The sequence below is a fragment of the Larus michahellis genome, chromosome 12, assembly GCF_964199755.1.
Source record: "Larus michahellis chromosome 12, bLarMic1.1, whole genome shotgun sequence".
NCBI classification, from domain to species: domain Eukaryota; kingdom Metazoa; phylum Chordata; class Aves; order Charadriiformes; family Laridae; genus Larus; species Larus michahellis.
This window is the reverse complement of record NC_133907.1, coordinates 3,617,928-3,636,252: the sequence shown is the minus strand read 5'-3', so window position 1 is coordinate 3,636,252 and position 18,325 is coordinate 3,617,928. Positions and strand designations below refer to the sequence as shown.

At 41.3% G+C, this 18,325-nt stretch overlaps 1 protein-coding gene across 3 annotated transcripts in view; it reads left to right on the top strand.

Moving 5' to 3' along the window:
• Positions 1-17,563, top strand: part of NKAIN4 (sodium/potassium transporting ATPase interacting 4) — a 53,237-nt gene extending 35,674 nt beyond the window's left edge. The window contains exons 5-8 of one of the 3 annotated variants that reach the window (XR_012589609.1): positions 7,673-7,733; positions 10,899-10,983; positions 15,642-15,729; positions 16,195-17,563. Coding sequence is in view for 2 of the 3 variants with exons in the window: in XM_074604913.1 (XP_074461014.1) it covers positions 7,673-7,733; positions 10,899-10,983; positions 16,195-16,204 (156 nt within the window). In the remaining variant the exon portion in view is untranslated. The remainder of the gene's footprint in view (positions 1-7,672; positions 7,734-10,898; positions 10,984-15,641; positions 15,730-16,194) is intronic. The other 2 variants (XM_074604913.1, XM_074604914.1) reach the window with 2 other exon arrangements.
• The last annotated feature ends 762 nt before the right edge of the window (positions 17,564-18,325 follow it).

The following is an 18,325-nucleotide window of genomic DNA, read 5'->3' as shown; positions in this document are numbered from 1 at the left end:
TTGTTTCATCTGATTGCAAAAGCTTCTGTAAATGTTTTTTTTGTTTGTTGTTCTCTTGTTATGAACAATATTGCTAGAAAGAACTGGAAATGGATACCAGCAACTGAACACCTGAAGTAATGCATCACATGTGAGCATACAATAACCAATCATTTTGTGTCCCTGTTGGGGTGTGGAAATTCACGTTTTGACAAGGACAGACACCCTTCTGAAGAAGGATTTCTCTTATTCCACGTGACTTAGTGATAGGTAGGGGAGCACGCATCTGCACGTTTGTTGTGAGGAAGTAAAAGGGAGAAGATCCTTATCTCCAGAATATTAAATAAAGTTTAAGGAAGCAGAAAACAACATGTTTTCTTTCTGCTGACACCGAAGATAGGCACTAAATGTTTCCATCAACTCTTTCCTCATCAGCGTCTTCCACAGGCTTTTTAAAATACTCTGCAGTAATTCAATGTCCTTAATGTTCACTGTTAATTAATTGCTTCTCACTTGTCTGTGAAATTAACTGAAACAAAATGTCCATTGTGCCCCTTACTTCATTGGTACTCCTGCATTTTGTAGCTGCATTAGAGCTAGCAGCCTGCATCTTTCTAATCTGTTTTGGCTTGTTACTTTGTGGTTAATGGCTTTATGTACAAATGGATGTGGACTGGTGAAACGTTCACATTTCATCTTTCAGTTTTGGCTTAAAAAAGAAGGGTAACTTGCCCCGATTAAATGTTACAGGATAACAAACAGAGAAATTCCAAGCTTCTGGAGTTTCAGTACTTCTCTGCACATTTTTGGTACAACTTTCCACTGTCTTGATCCTGCATTTCCTATTAGCTGGGATGATCTGTGTGACCCAGTGAACTGCGGGGAGGGGGGAAGACTCTGACTGCTCTCTTGCCGTGTCACAAAAAAGAGGCAGACAGAGAAGCTCCTGTTTCCTGAGTTGGATGGACTCCCTGGTGTGTGTGCTGGCTGTTAATATTTGGTTAGTTCTCCTTCAGGGAAAATGATCCGCACTAAGCTGTCTGCGAGTTGCTTCGAGCCATGTGCGTGAGCAAGGCAAACCAACTTATCCAGAAGAATTGAGCCTGTTGTCCTTTTATAAAGGGCCGTTAGCTGGAATGGGATTAATGCTGCTGAACTGGTGCTGCTCCTGACTTGGGTGAAACAATTGACAGATTTTAAAATCACAACATCCCAGACTTTTAAAGTGCAGAAATATGTCACTGTTAGCATCCTTCCTAAATGCCTGAGCTGGCAGGAGCCCCTGTGCCCCAGGCTAGAGCTTCAGCCAACAAATGGTCCTGAGTTTGTTTTATGGCAGCTTACTCACTTAGGCACATGGCCCTGAGCTAAGAGGATATGATATGAGTCTGTGTCTCTGGGTTTTCTCCTTTGCTTCTTCCCAAAGGCACATGACAATATTCTCTGTGCATCTGCAAGGCCTACAAAGGGCCAGATGGGGAGGCAGAGGAGGGAACTATAAGACAAAACAGGATTTAGGTAAATATTTTCTCTCTCCTCCTCCCTGAAATTTAACTTGCAGTGAATTTCTGAATTCTAAACCCTGGAAACGATGCTAAAATACTTGTATGCAAGGAAGCCATATGGGCTGAGCTACGCAGAGTGAACTAAATTTCTGCTTGTCCTGTAATAAAGGTAGAGTATTGAAGCCCCAGGCCTGTAACTCCTGCCAGCTCTGAAATGCTCATATAATTTTGTCATGTAGTGGGAGAAATAGAGCTTTTCGTCTCTGCTTTGCTGAGGTAAGGCAGAATGCAAGCCTTTTCACTTTCTCACTCAGACCTTGCCTGAAAACAGTCAGCCCGTTCTCTCCCTTTTTAGTCTCTGAGGGTCAAACTCTCTGATCTCTGCCAGTATCTTTTTCTGTTCTCTTTATCTCATTTTAAGGCAGATTTTATTACAGGCTGTTGTCCTTCCCAGAGTGCCTGGCAGGTGCTGTGCTGCCAACAGGCAGGGAGACCAGATCGATAGTATAAAAAACATGACGAGGAACTTGAAGGCTGAGGGGATGCAGCAAGGGACATGACCTACTTCCCTCCTTGTCTGCCACACATTTGAGACAAGAATAGTCTGTTCCCTGTTAAAAAGGGCAAGGGACAGCCAAAATCGTGCTTCCTGTAGTTTTTTGCTTTGCCTAATGGTTTTTAGAAGTTGTCAGGTTCGGGGCAGGGGTTGTGTTTTGTGTTTTTCTTATTCCAGATACGGTAGTGTGAAATCCATGTTCTTGTGGACAATGTGGTTGTTTTCTGGAAATACCAGTTCCTTGAGACTACTGAGGAACTGTAGTGCACCGTATTATGTACTTGGGGTAAAGCTCACTGAATTGAGTCTTGCATGCCAAAGGAGAGGGAAAGCAAACCTGAACCCATATGGTGAGCACAGTGTTGGCTGTCATCCTGACTCCTGCTGACTGTATTATCCTGCTCCTGGGCATGCATCTGAAGATACATAAGGTCTCAGTCTGTTGTAGCTCAGAGCTCGTCTGTACTCCTTGAAGGCAAAAGCAACTCCTTTAATCTGGAATGCGATCAAACTCGAGCATATCAGTCACCATGCCTGATACAAGTAGCTGTAGGGCCCAGTATGAAAATCTTTCTCAGTGCTTTAGCACAGAACACGTTGGAGGAAAAAGCTTACTGTAACATCTTAAAGCCTGTACTGGTATAGAAATGTCACTGTAAAACTAATCCTACCAAGCCAATTAGGAAATGCAACAGCACCTAGTTTGTCAAGAAAAGAAATCTGCTTTGTTTTTATCTTAGCAAGGATTCATCTTGCATCTCCCCAACTCGCCATCCAGCAGGGAGAGGAGTGATTTCTAGTTCTGAAATACCTGGCATAGCTCTGGGCTGTCCATATGGTAGTTCTGGGAGTGGGGAGGGTTAGGCTTTTCCTGAGGCCCCATTGAATGGGATGGAAATTGTAAATGTCTTCCCAACCGAGAGAACTCATTGCCTGCCTGTCTGCTGTTTTCACTCAGACTGACAGGTTGGAAGGTTCCCAGGAAGGAGGCAATGCAAGCCTTGACAGCAGATGTTATGTGAAAAGCAACATGCAAGAGATGCTTTGCTGTTGGCAGAAGCTAGATTTTCAGTGGTCGTATTTGCATCCAAAGAGTAAAGAAGGTCAAGGAATCAAAGGACTTCACCTCTTTTTGCCTCTCTGGTCACAATAGCTCTCACAAGCTGGCTTTTTGCTTTCTTGTAGCAGAGATCTCTTCATTTCTCCCCTCTCGCACTGATTAGAGCATACACACTTCATTAGCTCTGATTAGAAGTGAAATTTAGAATACATCTGTCCTGAAGGAGGAGACTCTGCCCATATTCTCGGTGGTGGAAAAGCCAATGGCAAGTTTTTGTATTGAGAGAAGAGTTGAAGAGCTCAGAAACCTCACTGGGACAGATGTAGACTCAAGCTAAGATTTTACACAAGCAACAGTAACACCTCCTATAATTTGCCTTCCCATCCTTCATGTATTTTGCACACTTGCAGCCAGCTGGTCCCTTTCTATAGATCCTGCTGTAATTCAGTCTTTCTGGCTCCAGCACTTTCGTTCAATACTGCTATTTTATGAACACTTTTCAACTCACTATTAAAAAGTTAACCTCAGATGAATGAGGGGCAGAGGGATGAACAGACTTAGTTTTCCTCATTCCCTTTGGGCACACTTGTCTCTTCCTGTCTTTCCTGCTCTGCTGATTTACCTGCAGAATGCTTGGGACATCCCAGCTCTATCCTCTTTTGTTTGGCAGCATGTGTGTTCCCAGGCTGTCTGACAGGCTGACTGAACACACCTGCCTACAACATGTGTTCCTAATAAAAAGCTTAATCTGATACTTCTGCAGCCTGGAGGAAGCTGGTACTGAACATGCAGAACAAGTGGAGAAACAGCAGCAGAGGCTAAAGCCCAAGAACATTCTTTGGGGAATTAGAGCAATAGCTTAGTGTCATTTTACATCACTGATGTTTTCCCTCCTCTTCCACCTCCCCTATGTAATTCACAAAGATCTAAGAATTATTGGTATTTCCCTGGGATAGGAGAGCTTAAAACTCTCTTTCATATTGAAATCACCAACCAAGATGGCACTTGGAACAAGAGTGAAATTACTTCCAAATTCTTGGTCTCTGAAGTTTTCTGTTCTATGGTAATTGCTGCTAAACTTGTTAATCTTTGGGGGCTTGATACATCTTCATCAAGGATGTGGTCAGAAGGGAATCACCGGTGTCTCTTGGAGTCTGCTCATCCCACATTCCAGTAGACTCTTCCAGTGAAAAGGAGTGGACAACAGGAGTGGCATTTCTCCTCTGTAGCTATATTTCATTCCTAATTCATGCGGAAGACATGGGGCATCCCAGGAGTTCATTTCATCCCTGAGGTGATGTATTTAATTATATTTTAGGTCAGTCCATATAAAAATGCAATTCATATTTATGTTCTCTGTCTCTTCCTTCCTTGCCACTGAAACTCTCCTGTTCTGGCCAGGTCACGAGACTAGCAAAACTTCTTTGAAAAAAAAGTGCCATTAAATAAACAAATTTTTATTGATGAAATTAATGTAAAGAAGGAATGGATTATAAAGTCAATTAAAAGTAAATTTTGAACACTAAGCAGGTAATTTTTGAAACAAATCCAGGAAACAGAAGAAATGAAAAAGAAAACCCTCCACTCCAATGGAGCTGGAATTAGAGATTTAGGTTCCCTTAATTCACTAGCTTTTTGTTGGTTGTTTTGCTTTTTCTGAATGCAAAAGGTCACTTTAGTCATAAAAGGAAAAATGTACTGGCTGAGAGGAATGATGGTTGAGGGTTATGAGGCATTAATTTATGTGCAAAACAAACTGCCCAAGTCAATCTTGCTGCTTGCTTGATGCTTCTGAACCATGAACAATTTTCAGAGGTTTAACAGGTTCCCCATGACAGTAGAGCTGATAATCTTTCATGCACTCTGCCCATAAACTGGGCAGATAAGTAATTTTCATTGTTAATACTATCAGGAGTTCCCTGACACAGATATCACATAAGGTTTGTGTGTATATGTTATAGAGTATAATAATAGTGAATGGATTCAGGGCTGCCACTTTGCATGGCTATTATCCTAAAGTTCCTACTCTGAGGCTTGATGGAAAGTCTGGGGAATGAGAAAACCTTCCTAGAGTTCCCTTGGAAACAGGGCATGCATTCAAGGTGTATCTTTCCTGCTTGGATACTTGTGAGTATGTAAATTGCATGATTTGACCTTACATCCTATAAAATGTAAAAGACTAGACCTTCAAGCTATAGAAATGCTAGAGCAAGTACAAAGAATGTAACCACACTCCTAATTTGATCCTAGGCTGAGTGCAAACGCACTTACATTGGACACCAGAGTGCGCAGACGGGTGCTAGACATCTCATTGAATGCTGGCACGGCTTTAACCAGGAGCACTCTGTTTTCCCAAGAGCATCTATAAGTGTTGGCGTCATTAGCTACCACAGCCCAGCTGATGAGCGCTAATTGCTGATTTCGCAGCCAAGTCTGCTCATGACGCGAGGCAGCGGGAAGAGGCCTCGGGGCTGCGTCAGCACCACGGCCAGTTCCTGGGCCGGGGCCGCTGTCCTCCTGCGCGGCCACCAAAACTGCCCCAAACTTCAGAAAGGAAAAAAAAAAAATCCCAGGTTTTATGTTAGTACAGAACAAGCAATAGAAGAGAAAAAAAATCTCTGATTATTCTGATTTTTTTTTGTTGGTTTTTGTTTTGTTTTGCCTTTTTTTGTGTGTCTGACATCAAAGAGCAACTGTTGTACTCAGAGACAATTCTAAAAGTCAGCAGGTAAAATTTGATTGGCCATTGCATGTGGCTTTGCAGTTACCATCGTACCCAGAAGGATTTATTTATATTTTTTTTTTTCTGCATGAAATCTTCTGTAGCTCATAGAAACTTAGTATGAAGCATTTCAAAAATGCACAGCAGGGGAATGAGTGAGTCCACAGAACTACGTCCCCTGCACTGCAGTACTGGGACATGCTTCCATAAGGCTCACCCAAGAGGAAAGGAGAGAGGTGGCTTGTCTTTCAGATCATTACAGAAAATTGTAAAGGAAATACAAGGTTTAGTGATGCTAAAAAAAACATTCCATTTCCTTCCAACAAGGTGTGTTTTGCTGGGGAGAGCTGGAGAAATCATGAATGCCTTATAACTCCCCACTAGAAATCTCATTATCTTGCCTTTTGTTTTCTGGTGTGATGTATTTTTCTGTCATATTAAAAATGAATGGACTCTACTTTTCAAGCTCTACCATGCATCATTCTGTCTTCCCTTAGAGTGAGTCACTGTATGTTACATTCTAACTCTTGTTCAAAAGAATTGAGTTCACAGTGGAAAACAATTATGTCTCACAATAACTTTACTAATACAGTTACTGTCAACCAAGATCTTGCTAAGTGGGGTGTTATGTAAAGATGTAAAATGAAGGATGGAGAGGATATTTGATTAACAGGAAGAAGGCAAAGCAAAACAAAACCCTGCTGGGTCTAGAATGCTTACCTCCCGTAGTACCAGAAGTTTGTTACTCTATTCTGGCTGAGTAACAACTTGCTGCTGAAGCTGAATGAGACAGTTCTGATGCTTTAGAGCTTCTGCAAACTACCAAGGACAGACCCACCAGGCTACTTTAAATTTGTTTGTTTTAATGTTCACTCTAGTTTTCTGCTCTAAAGACTGCTCTGAGCAATGGGTTGACATGAGGGCCACATCATGCCAGGATGGCTGTTATTTGAGAGGCACCCTGTTGTTTTACTACTCCTTCCCTGCTTCTGTCTGCTTCCCAGAAGGTGGCAATTTACTGCTAACCTATGCAATTTGTGAATTAAGACCACTGCTAACGTCTTGTGTGTTTCTCACCATGCTCTGGCCCATTTACTTTGCAGGCCCAATGCTTGATGTGTCCATGCAGAGGTGTTTATTCTGCACAGATAGAAAGAACCTTAGAAATTGCAGAGCTAGAGTAAGACAGGGATTTTTTTCCAATGAATTTTTGATCTCCAGGCCTAAGTTACTAAAGATTTCAGTGTCTCTGAATGTTGTTGCCAGTACATCACCATTTCTATGGTTAACTAAGTTTGTATCTCATCAGCATAAAAACTACTCGTATCTTGTTGGTAGCTCCTGCACCAAAGTAATTTCTCTTCCCTTGCCTACCCCTTATGACAGGAATATAAAGCTGATGAGTTGTTGTCCCTGGACCTCTGTTAATAAAACCTGCCCCTGAATGTCTGTGTGTCTGGCTGGTACGTAGCTGTCTGTCTAAAATGTTAGATAAGGCACTCCCCAGCATCCTCATACCTTCTTACAGACAGTAAACTTAGCACGGTAGTTTCAATGCCAGCAAAGCAAGCCCATCTTCTTGCCAATCATTCTAGCAACAGCAGGATGCCACTCTGAAGGTGAGGATGGGTCTTGCAAGTTTTTATTTGGACCTTTGAGTACACTCCCAGCAGTGTCTTCCCTTAAGCCTACACCTGCACCCCCTACCTTAAGAAAACATGACTTGGCTCCACCATTACAGTAATACTGCCAAGTTGACAGTAAATGTTGGCTGTTGAAGTCATGCCAAGTGGGTTTTGACCAGTCCCGCAAGATTGATGCTAAAATGGTTTATTCTCTCTGTTTTCCAGCTAGTGGGCTTTGTCTACGCCTGTTACGTTGTTAGTGTTTTTACAGAAGAAGAAGACAGCTGTAAGTATTTATCAACAGATCCCTTGGCAAAGGTTTTATTAAATTTTATTTCTCTCTCAGATGTTTGTCTATCAGGACCGAGTTGCCATCAGACTTCTTTCCGTCTCTCCGTCTATGTGATATGGCACTACCTACCAAGAAACAGCTGTTCTTACTGTGAGGTTTTTCCCCCATGTCACCATGTGTTAGATGCTATAATTCTGCTACTCTTTCAGCCCAAAACAGCTTGGTGTTGGCTACTCACTCAGACTGGGCTTTAGAGAAACCGGGCAGCTTCTTCTGTTCTCAAGCTTATATAGCTTAATGCTACTGAAATAATTCCATTGTAATTAGGAGTACCTACAACAGAGAGTACAGCCTGGTACTCAAGTAGGCCACCTGCTGAGTATCATATGCCACAAGGGGAGGATGAAGCAGAGCATGAGACTTCTTGCCAAGAACCAACCTGACCACTTAATTTAACATCAGAGGAATACTATATCTGAATTACAAGAAGGAGGAAGGAGCTGACTCTCTCATGTTTGGTATACAAATATCTTAAGTGTCATGACGTGTCAGAGAAGAGCAAAGACTCAGAGGAATCTCATGGGTGGCTGGGTCTGTGGCTTCTATCCAGATATCTATAACCTGGTCCTGGATTACATTGCCCTTCTAAAACTCCCTTCGAGAGCAAGAATTTTGCAAACAAAAGAACAGACACATAGGGTTCAAGTGAATATGAAATCCGATTTCTTTGGCAGTGTTGCTTTTCTGTGTTGGAATTCTCAGCATGTTTGAATCAGTAAAGTCTTACTGAAATCAATGGGTCTAGGCCAGTTTACTCCAGGTAGGGATCCAATCCAAAGGCTTTACATCCAAGTATCACTTCTTTAAGACATTCATTAGGTTTTTGGAAGCATTTTTGTTGTTTTAAAGAGCAGCTGGCATGGATTTCAGCTGAAAAACAACAGCTTTGAACTGAATGTTTGAAAGTATGTGAAGAATGTTGATTTCATAGGAGCGAGATGAGATGCATTTGCTTATCTGACTTGTCCTGATGTTGTTCTGTTGCTTCCTGTGTGGCTGAAGTCATTCTACTGACTTTATTGATCATTTGTTTAGAGCTTGGCAGTGCACTTAGCAGAAGTGCTATGCTGTAAGTAATATTTTAGAAATTACCCTATAGCTCTTCTATTAGCTAAATAGCTTCAGTTCTGAGCCCCTTTTGAATATTGTAAAGTAATAAGTTGATAGAGCTCATTTTTATAGGAGAGTTCTGTTGGGAGAGGCAACCACATAGAAGAAAACATTATCTAGAAACACAGAGTTTTAATTTCAGGATACGTATTTTTTTTTCCACTAACAAATTCCTTTTCCCTCCCAGTTTCCCAGCTTGGAGTTAAAATGCCAGTTTGAATAATTAACAATGACAAACCATCAATATTTCACACTCACAGTGGTAGATCCTTCCAGTGACCTGAACAAATTTGAGCTGGGTTTTAATTTTCTCTTCCATTTGTGGTTTCCTTTAAATGTTGCTTTGATATGCAGCATGAAGTAATTATAAGTGCTGAGGCACATTAATCAGGAAGCTCATGCTAACGTGATTTTCATGAGAAAACACAGCAGTAGGGACCTACTAATGCTGAATTGTGGGCAAGAATATTTTAGATGTGCTAATGCGCTTTAATATATTGCAACAATGAACCACAGTTAAGATTTTTTAAGTGACTTGGATTTTGAGTGTTTCCATGGTTGGGTGCTCAGATGATACCTTGTTTGTTCAAAGTATTAAACAGTTACTGGAAATTGCAATTCTTTAAGGTTTCCCAATTTATACATTCCACAACTGCGGTTACATAGTCAGTATCTGCTTTTTAAAACTGCAGCCTGTCTTGATTTTAAAATACTCAAACGTTTTCAAAAGTGGCTGAGAAAAGGTCAAGTCTCACTGGAACTACTGGGAATTATCCCCCCAGTTAACTTAAAACCTCTACAGATTTTGCCCATTGACTGACAGTTGTTCCAAAATCACAGTAGCAGCATGAAGCTATCCATCAAAATGGAATTTGTGAGACTATATTGTCCTTGGGTTTCTAAATATATTCTGAGAGGAGTTTTTTTTCCACTTCCAATATATTTAGTAAACACTTTTTTATTGTTCACTAAAAAATACCAAAACTTTTTAGCTAAAATTTAAAATAATAGTGCCACCTTCAGGAAAGAAAAATAAACAGGCATTTATATAGTTAATAAGACTCTCCAGTTATTTTTAAATGGCATTGGGACCAGATAGCTTTCACACTTCCAAACAAAATGCACTAACTTGGCACCAAAAAGTGGTCAAAGCTGGATCTATTTTAAAGGTTTTTGCAAGGCCTACTGGGTTAGTCACAAATCACAGCACATCATACCCCTACTGCCCTGACTACGTTGGCCGTTTCAGTAACATAGACTTGGCCTAATTTCAGGGGAACTGAGGGAGACTTGGAAAATTCTTCTGTGGTTACTAAGGGAATTGTCACTTAAAACTTTCCTTGTTTAGTTACGTTGCCCTTATGTGAATACTGGAGAAGGGAAGCATTGTTCCTACTTGTATGCAATTGAAAGAAATTGAGTTGGCAGAGGGGACGTGAAAAATATCAGAGCTGAAGATAATGAGGTATTTGCAGTTTTCCAAAGCTGCTGTTGTCTGTCTTGCAGGAAAGACAAGTGGGGCAAGAAAATTCCCACTTCACTATATAGTCTTCATGGGGATTGCTGTGCTGCCAACTTCTCTGCTGGCATTCACTCACGAGCCATTCCCCAGCTTCCTTCTTTCAGCACATCGCTGAATGGCTGAGGCTTTGTCAGCTCAGTTCTCGTGTGAAGTCACAGCATGGTGGCAATACCCAAGGAGGCTGAGGGAGGCCCTCTTGTTTTTCAGGAGTCTTCTGTTAGCTCTCTGCTTTAAGTCTTGTGCTAGCTGAATCTCCGCCTTGGCACACTTGCCCATCCCAGGAGATCCTGGAAAAGAGGTCTGTATAGGCAGAGATTTCCCCCAGGCAATCCATACTTGAAAAATCACTTTTCTGTTCTCTCACAATTTTTTGTGTTATGTCACGACATGCACCAATTTTTTCTTTCATTTCCTTTCAACTTTCTGGCCATGTTTGTTTATTTATTTGAGTTTTGATTTTTTTTCAGTTGATTTCATTGGTGGATTTGATCCATTTCCTCTCTACCATGTCAATGAAAAACCCACCAACCTTTTGTTCAAGCAGACATACCTGTAAGTATCATCTCCTGTGCTAAGAGGCTTACGCATGCCTCTTAGTTTGATGGCTCAAGAGTGCCACAGGTTTGGGGTTTTACCTCCTTGCAGGTTGATTTCTCCAGCAGGCTTTTCAGGCATGGAAGGAATGAACAAATGGACACCAGACGGGGTGAAACTGCCTCTGCTTAGCCCCAGGTTGCCAGGGTGAAGCTGGGATTGCCATACTTGGCTTATGGCAGTGCTGTTTGATAGGAAGCAGTGGGGCCAGCTATAGGATGTTATTGTAAACAAATTCCTGGATGCCTTTTCCTTGAAGAAAGCAAAGAGAGGCTTTTCAGCAGCGAATGGTGCCCAAGCAATTAAAGGTAGGAGTTGTAAGGAAGGAAGGGTCAGCCTCAGTAGATGCTGAGAGTAAGCCATAGCGACAGCAGAATATGATCCTCTTTCTCAAGGTTATATTGTAGTCTGTTAGGCAGAGCCTCAATGAAGGATCTTCAATGAGGTAAAATCTATGCAACATCTAGTTATTTAAGCCATATTTTATCTCTATGGACAGTCGCAACTGAACTCTGCAATTTTCCACCCATGCAGTTTTCATCAGTGGCCATGTCTTTGTCATCCTCCAACAATCGCTCACGGTGGCACCACAAAATTTGACCCTGTCTTGGGTACAAGATCTCCCTGCATCTGCTTGTACTCTAGGGAACCTGTAGTGTACAAAACTAACACACCCGTGAATAAAATTAAACCGAGCATTAGATGGTTTGTATGCAGGATGGCACAAGTTTGCCCTTAAGGTTTTTTTTTTTTTTTTTTAATTCTGTTGCCTACAAGAACAGAGGCTTCTATGTGTGGAGCATCCCAAGAGTTCAGCTGAGAGCAGGGAGCAGAAAGGGGTGTTGTCCACAGCAGCTCCTCTCATACCACTAATCGATATCCACTGTTGAACTCCAGCTTCTGCCCTCTGATAATCCCTTCTCAATGCTGAAGGCACAAGTTTGCACTTTCACACAGTCCACTTAAAAGCTGGTTCTCTAATGAGATTCTCAAACATAAAAGCCAGTATTATCTGTTCAAAGTAGCAATAAGATCTGAATTTTTGATACTTTTGAAATCAAGCTGGAAGATGGCAGCTCAAGGCACAGAAATGTTTTAAAGCAGCTGCTAAAGGAGATTTTTTTGGGGGAATAATGTTACCAGAGAGTCCTGTCTAAAAGAAAGACGCGAGGGTGGGGGAGAAAAGTGGGGAGGAGGGAAGAAAAACTGCCCCAGATAGATTTGTAGATGTGCCCCTCTAATGTAGTGTGGACTTACTGCCCACTTTGTCACTGCAGCACAAGACCAGGAGAACAAGTAAGTTTTGCAAAGCAGTTAAATTCCCTGTAACTTTGGGGGTTCTATAGCATTATTAGAAGGGATGCTACAGGAGATTAAATATTGATTTCCCTCTCATTTTGTCACAGTGGGATGGAATTTTCCACAGTCTGCAGAAACTGTGGAGCTTTAAGCAGCTCCCTGATTTACTAGCCTGATACAGCAGTGTGCTGAAGAAACATCACACTTTTACCGTATGGGGTGGGGGCTGGTTTTTTCTTAAAATGAAAGACGCTAGTACTTATAAATGAAGTTTTCTATATGGGGAGATTATAATATGAACAGAACCCAGCAATGTAAAACTTCCTTACAAGGGTCTCAGTAAGATGGTAAGCTACTAATGAAGTATGCAAATAATTGTGATGTTCTTCAGTCCCATTCTTAAGACCATCACTTATCTAGTGATAGCTTCTGCCAGCACAATATAATACTTCTTTCTGGATAATGGGATGTGAAAAGTGCTGCTGGGCAGTAGATAAGGTGACCCTCTATAAATTTCACAGCACCCACCAAATAGCAATTTTCGCTTATTTATTTCAGCCTAGCTATTGCCTCTTACCCACATGTATGAACAGGAGTGAGAGGAGGAACGGATACTTGATTCTCAACTAATGATGCCATGGAGTTTCGCAGTCAGGGGCACTAAGTGCTAGATGCTCTTGTCCAGCTGTGAAAATCATTTTATGATGACTGAAGGCATTTTCTTTTTTATGTACTGTTCAAGAAGATGCAAAGCAAAAAATACATCCAACTTCAAGTTTAAATTTATAGAACAGCTAGGGATCAGGAACATGGACTTCCTGGTTTTAACTCCTTTTGGTTGAAGGAAATGCTGAATGAAACCAAATGTGTGCTACAACTACTGACTTGGAGCTAACTGCAGCCATGAACTTTCATTTTAGGATGGCATCACCCTGTTATTAGTAGTGAGCTGCTCTCTTGACAACACACTTGCCCTGTTGCCACAATTCTTTAACAGGATCGCTTTCCTTCATTGCCTAATGGAATTATCCTATTCACTCCAGTTTTATCTATCCTTTTCTGATGAGATCACACTCTCCTCTCCTTCCAGTGTGCTCTTTCCCTTATCCTGGCTTGCATTTTTCCCTAGTCTCTCTTCTTCATTTCTCTAAATTTAGAATTTTCAAGGAGGCCCCACAGAACAATGGCAGAGACCTAGACCAGTGAGCACAGGTTAAGTCCAAGACCAAACCCCATAACCCCTGTATCAAGCACACAGCCTAAGAATTAGATAACTTAAATATGCTGTCACATTTCAAAGATATTAAAGGGAGACTGCTGTGTATCTTGGCAGCCTACTTCAGTGGTTATTGCCTACTAAATTCAGTATTCAAAATGTACACCCCATTTCTGGTCTTCAGCTTCTAGCCGTTGCACTGAACAAAGTTCTTAAATACCTTTACCTCTTACTAGGAGGAAAAAACATTTATCCAAACTACTACTGGTAACTGGATTGTGGTATGGAAGTACCTGTTATCTCCCAGCTTTATCATGGTAATCTACTCACCTCCTTGACATCAGTTGTAAGTGTCCAGTTAGTGGAAAACCTCACAAATTATCAAGTCAAGTGTTACTTTTCTTTTTTAAAAAAGCCAACAACAACAACAAAAATTGTTGCTTACAATGGCACGATTTAAGTGTGCTTCATCTTAATTAGCACCTCCAACACTTGCACAGCAACAATTATGTTCTATAAATACAGTTATTTCTATTTCAGGTTCCACAACTGCTTCTGTTCTACATTTCATTGACTCTAGGGGTTTTTTGATTGTGATAGTTCCTATTTCGAGTCACAAGCTTAAGTAAGAGAGACTCAAATTTCTTGAAAAAAAATTGTTCTGGAAGTTTTACTATGTAACAGAATTTCCCTTAATCTCATTGCTGCTTACCAATCAAGGCACTGCTCTAATTATTTAACGATAATATATTAGGAATCTTGATAGAATATATGTTAAAGTCTTCAGTGCATGAGTTTCTGTGTCAGAGTACTTAGCCAAAGGATAATAAGTCACTTACTGAAAACCAAAGTATTTCTCCTGAGGCCAAAAGAGAACATTTCCAATGAGTTTTCAGGAAGGAAAGGCTGAGCTCTTACTCCTCTGTAGCTAAAGCTCAAATTCAGGCTGTGCTTTGCTTGCACCACTGTCTCCTCTTATGCTGCACAGGACAGGACATCAGGGTTGCTTTTATTGTTCACCTGTAGTAAAGGATTTCTCATCATTTGAGGCAAGGAAGCATTCTTGCACTGATAACTGTGGGAGGGTTAACCAAGACAGCTTTGAAGGGTCTGACTAAAGCCATTATCTCCATGTGCCCTGCAATACCTGCCAAGACAGGAGGAGGCCCAGATCTTCATGATCATTTGTCAGCACTTCCTGCCTGCTGCATCCATTCAGTCTTTTGACATCATTCTCTGCATTAGTTTTAGAAAGCAGCACTGTGCAATCTCAATTATAAAGCAGAATGGTCTCAAAGCATGATTTTGTACATGATTCAGTGCTAAATCAAGAACCCGCCAGATGACAGGAAGTAGCCTCTATTTATTTAAAAGATAGAGGGATGGGCAATAGATCTCGCTGCCTTTAAGACTAAGCAGTGAATTGCACAGTTGTGAGGCTTCTGTTCATAACACTCACTGTGATCTGGCACCCCAAGTACTACGTTACAGTTATGGCTTAAGAGCTTTAATTTTATTTCAGATTTCACTGACTGCTTGCCTCAGATCTACCAGTGGAAAGGACCATAGGGTAACGTAGGGTGTGACTTTTATCAGATGTAGACTTCAGTATTGACAGGGTAGCAACAGGAGGTATTGGTTAATTGAATGATCTAAGGCTCCAGTTAGTGATTGCTCACGTTAACGCTCTCTAATCAATTCTTTTGTGGTACAGTCTGTCTGCTAGCCATAGGTATGAAGCAGCTGTGAGCATGCAGCATTAATGGACTAGACTCCATATAACAGTCATCCACTTATAGGTTGACCACTTATATGTTGAAAGTAGGTTTTCAGTATATCAACTCACAGGTACAAGTACACAAAAAACATTCCTCAATTCAAAAAAGAAAATCAAAATCCAGACTGAAACACTGGGGGAGGGAGGGGAGAACTCTTTTAGGATTGTTTTCCCCCCAGCCCTTCCAAACTTTGATGACCAGAATACTTTACAAAGCAAACTTCTACTTAAACAGGGAAAAAAAAATAAAAATAAAAATCCCACTTCATTTTGAGGAGAGAAAAAAACCACACAAAACAAAATGCTTCTGCTTTTTCTTTCTAGGTAGACTTTTTCCCAAACAAACAATTTGCTGAATATCAACATGAATTTGCAAACTGTTTTGATCAACCTGAAGCTGCATGTTTAAGAGGTGATGTTTCACCTGAAAACATTCACTCATCTTTACTGCTGGCTCCAAAAGTAGATCTGCTTATACTGCTGCATCTACACAAAGAGCACATCAGCGCAGTTTCAAGAAGCTACTTTATTCTAGAGATGACACCTAGCTTTTAAAATTCCTAACCAAGTTATATGCAGCTCCAAATGCTGAGTATACATAGATCTAACACTTTGGCTTAGCCTAACTGCAGTATATTCACATTGGTATATAGCTAGCATTCTTTTGAGACTTGAAGACTAATTAACCACATTACTTCTGAGCTCTCAATCCTATTCCTCATCTGTCAATCATATTTAAAGTCCAGAACTGGGCAGGGGAGAGGGCAGAAGAGAAAAGGTCCTCATTATTTCCACACCATTTCTGTTATCTTAAGTAAGCAACTTGGTACTTGCTCCACACTGATGCCCTGCCTTCCCCTTTTCTCCCCCTCTACAGGCCTGCGTAAGTAAAGAGGAGCCAGAGGATGGATAAACCTTGCACTCCACCATCAAAGGTGCCGCAGGAAACAATCCCCTGCGGCCTGGATCTTTGGCAAAGGAAATGCAGGATGGTGAACTCCATTCCATTTTTTGTTCCTTATCTTCTTTTCAAATGCAATGAATGTACATTGAAGAATGGCCACGCAGTGGGTTTTTAATTCTGCAAGTGCCCTGACAAACCATTCCTACCATAGCCTGCTGGTACTAGCCACTACATGACACAGGCCTGAAGACCTCAGGCAGAGCAAGTTCACTGAGAGCCTCTCTCAAGAGATACAGCTGAAGTCAGAGCTGCTTCCTTGTGCCATGGATCCATAAAGAAGGAAGCACTGCATAACACCCTGGGACATTTCATATGTTCTGTAGTTAGTTTCTACCCCTTCTCCTTTTCCTTGTTCTGAGAAGAGCCTAAATCCCCTAACACAACTTCATCTCCTCCCTGCCTGTATAGAACTAGGTGGGGGCTATTTGCATTTGAGTTATTTAGGCTTTTTTTTTGTTTCCTTTTTTTTTTTTTAAAGTTTAGATGAGACCTCTTCCCTTTTTCCCCCCTGGCCCCTCCAGGACTCCCTTCCTCATTCTCTAGACATGGTCAGCACCCTAGAAGTAGGCATTTGTCCTGGATTTCAGCGTTCTGTGACCTAACTCCTATAATGCTGAACAGCTAAAAACTAGTACAAGCACCAAATCTTTACTGAGCATGGAGCTTAGCCCCATTTCAATATGCCAAGCCATTCTCAGAGCAGCTGTAGCTTACTCTGGGTTTGCCCATCTACATTAAATTAACACTGGTGTAGCCATATACACAGCTGAAGCCTGCAGCAGGACACAGGAAAGTGCCTAGTTCTTCATGGATCACAGATGGTTTTGTACCTGCCTTCTTCACCAAGCAGCTGTGCTTATTCCAGGCACAAGCCTGGGAACATCCCGATGGAAGGGGGTTTTCATGACAGGATAATTTTGAGGGGAGGGAGTGGGCTGAAGGAAAGGAGAAATATAAGTGTAATTAAGTTGCATTAATGACCTGCAGCAATTAATTAAAAAACAAACAAAAAAAACAGTGTCAGTTTTGTTAGCTATATCTCCCAGCATGTTATGTGTCAAGCAGAGAATGTGCCCTTGTTACCCATCCGTGGCATTCTTTGGCTGGTACGTTCCAAGTGCTGTTGTAATTCTTTATTGTCTTGCCTAATCTGTTTGAGATTACTTGGCATTTTTGAGTACTGCTTTTCAGAAGAGTCAAGACAGAAGCCGCGCTCAGGAGACGAAGTGTGAGGGGAGAATTAAAAGAAATAAAAACATTAAGTGCTAAGTCAAAGACAGAATGATGCACCTTTCTTTGTCCCATTCCAAAGGGCCCAGGAAGCAAAATCCTCTTCTATAAACCCAGAAGTATAAGCACTAAGACAACGTTTTTTGATTCTGTGCAACATCCATTCCAGATACCCACTGCAACCTAACATCTTGAGTTCTGATCAGGTGCAGCTGCAAGTAAAGATGTTGTCTTCTGTAGGTATTTTGCCTTCTTTTAGCCAGTAGAAGCCACAGCTTCTGACTGAGCAGAACAGACAACTGACAGTTGCTGGTTGATACTAGTTTCATCACTTGAGGAAGAAAAAGCTCAACCCTCTTTAAAACAGCTCTGCCCGACAAAACATAACTAACTCCCATATTAGTCAGTACTGTGCCACTACAAGTTAAAAAAATATCATAGCGGCACACAAGCTACACCATTTAGAAAGCATGCGTAGCAGTGTGCATACACTATCACTCAGCACTTTCTCCACCTCCTCTTTGATTCAGTTCATTTCTGTATTACACTCATTCCTACTTGCTCACATGATGTTCCCTGGAGGGGGAGGAGGAGAAAAAAAAAAAAACAAGGAATGGAAGAATACGTATCCTCTAGGCAATTAGATTGTTCCATGAAAGATTTCATTTATTTGGGGCTTTTGAAATTAATCTTCCCTTTCCTCATCATAAAACACTGCCTTTACACTTCTTGGGTTAATACGATTTTTTTTCCTCAGAGAGAAATGTTGTCCATGAGATACCAGCATTCTTTATTGGCCTTGATTGAGAACAAC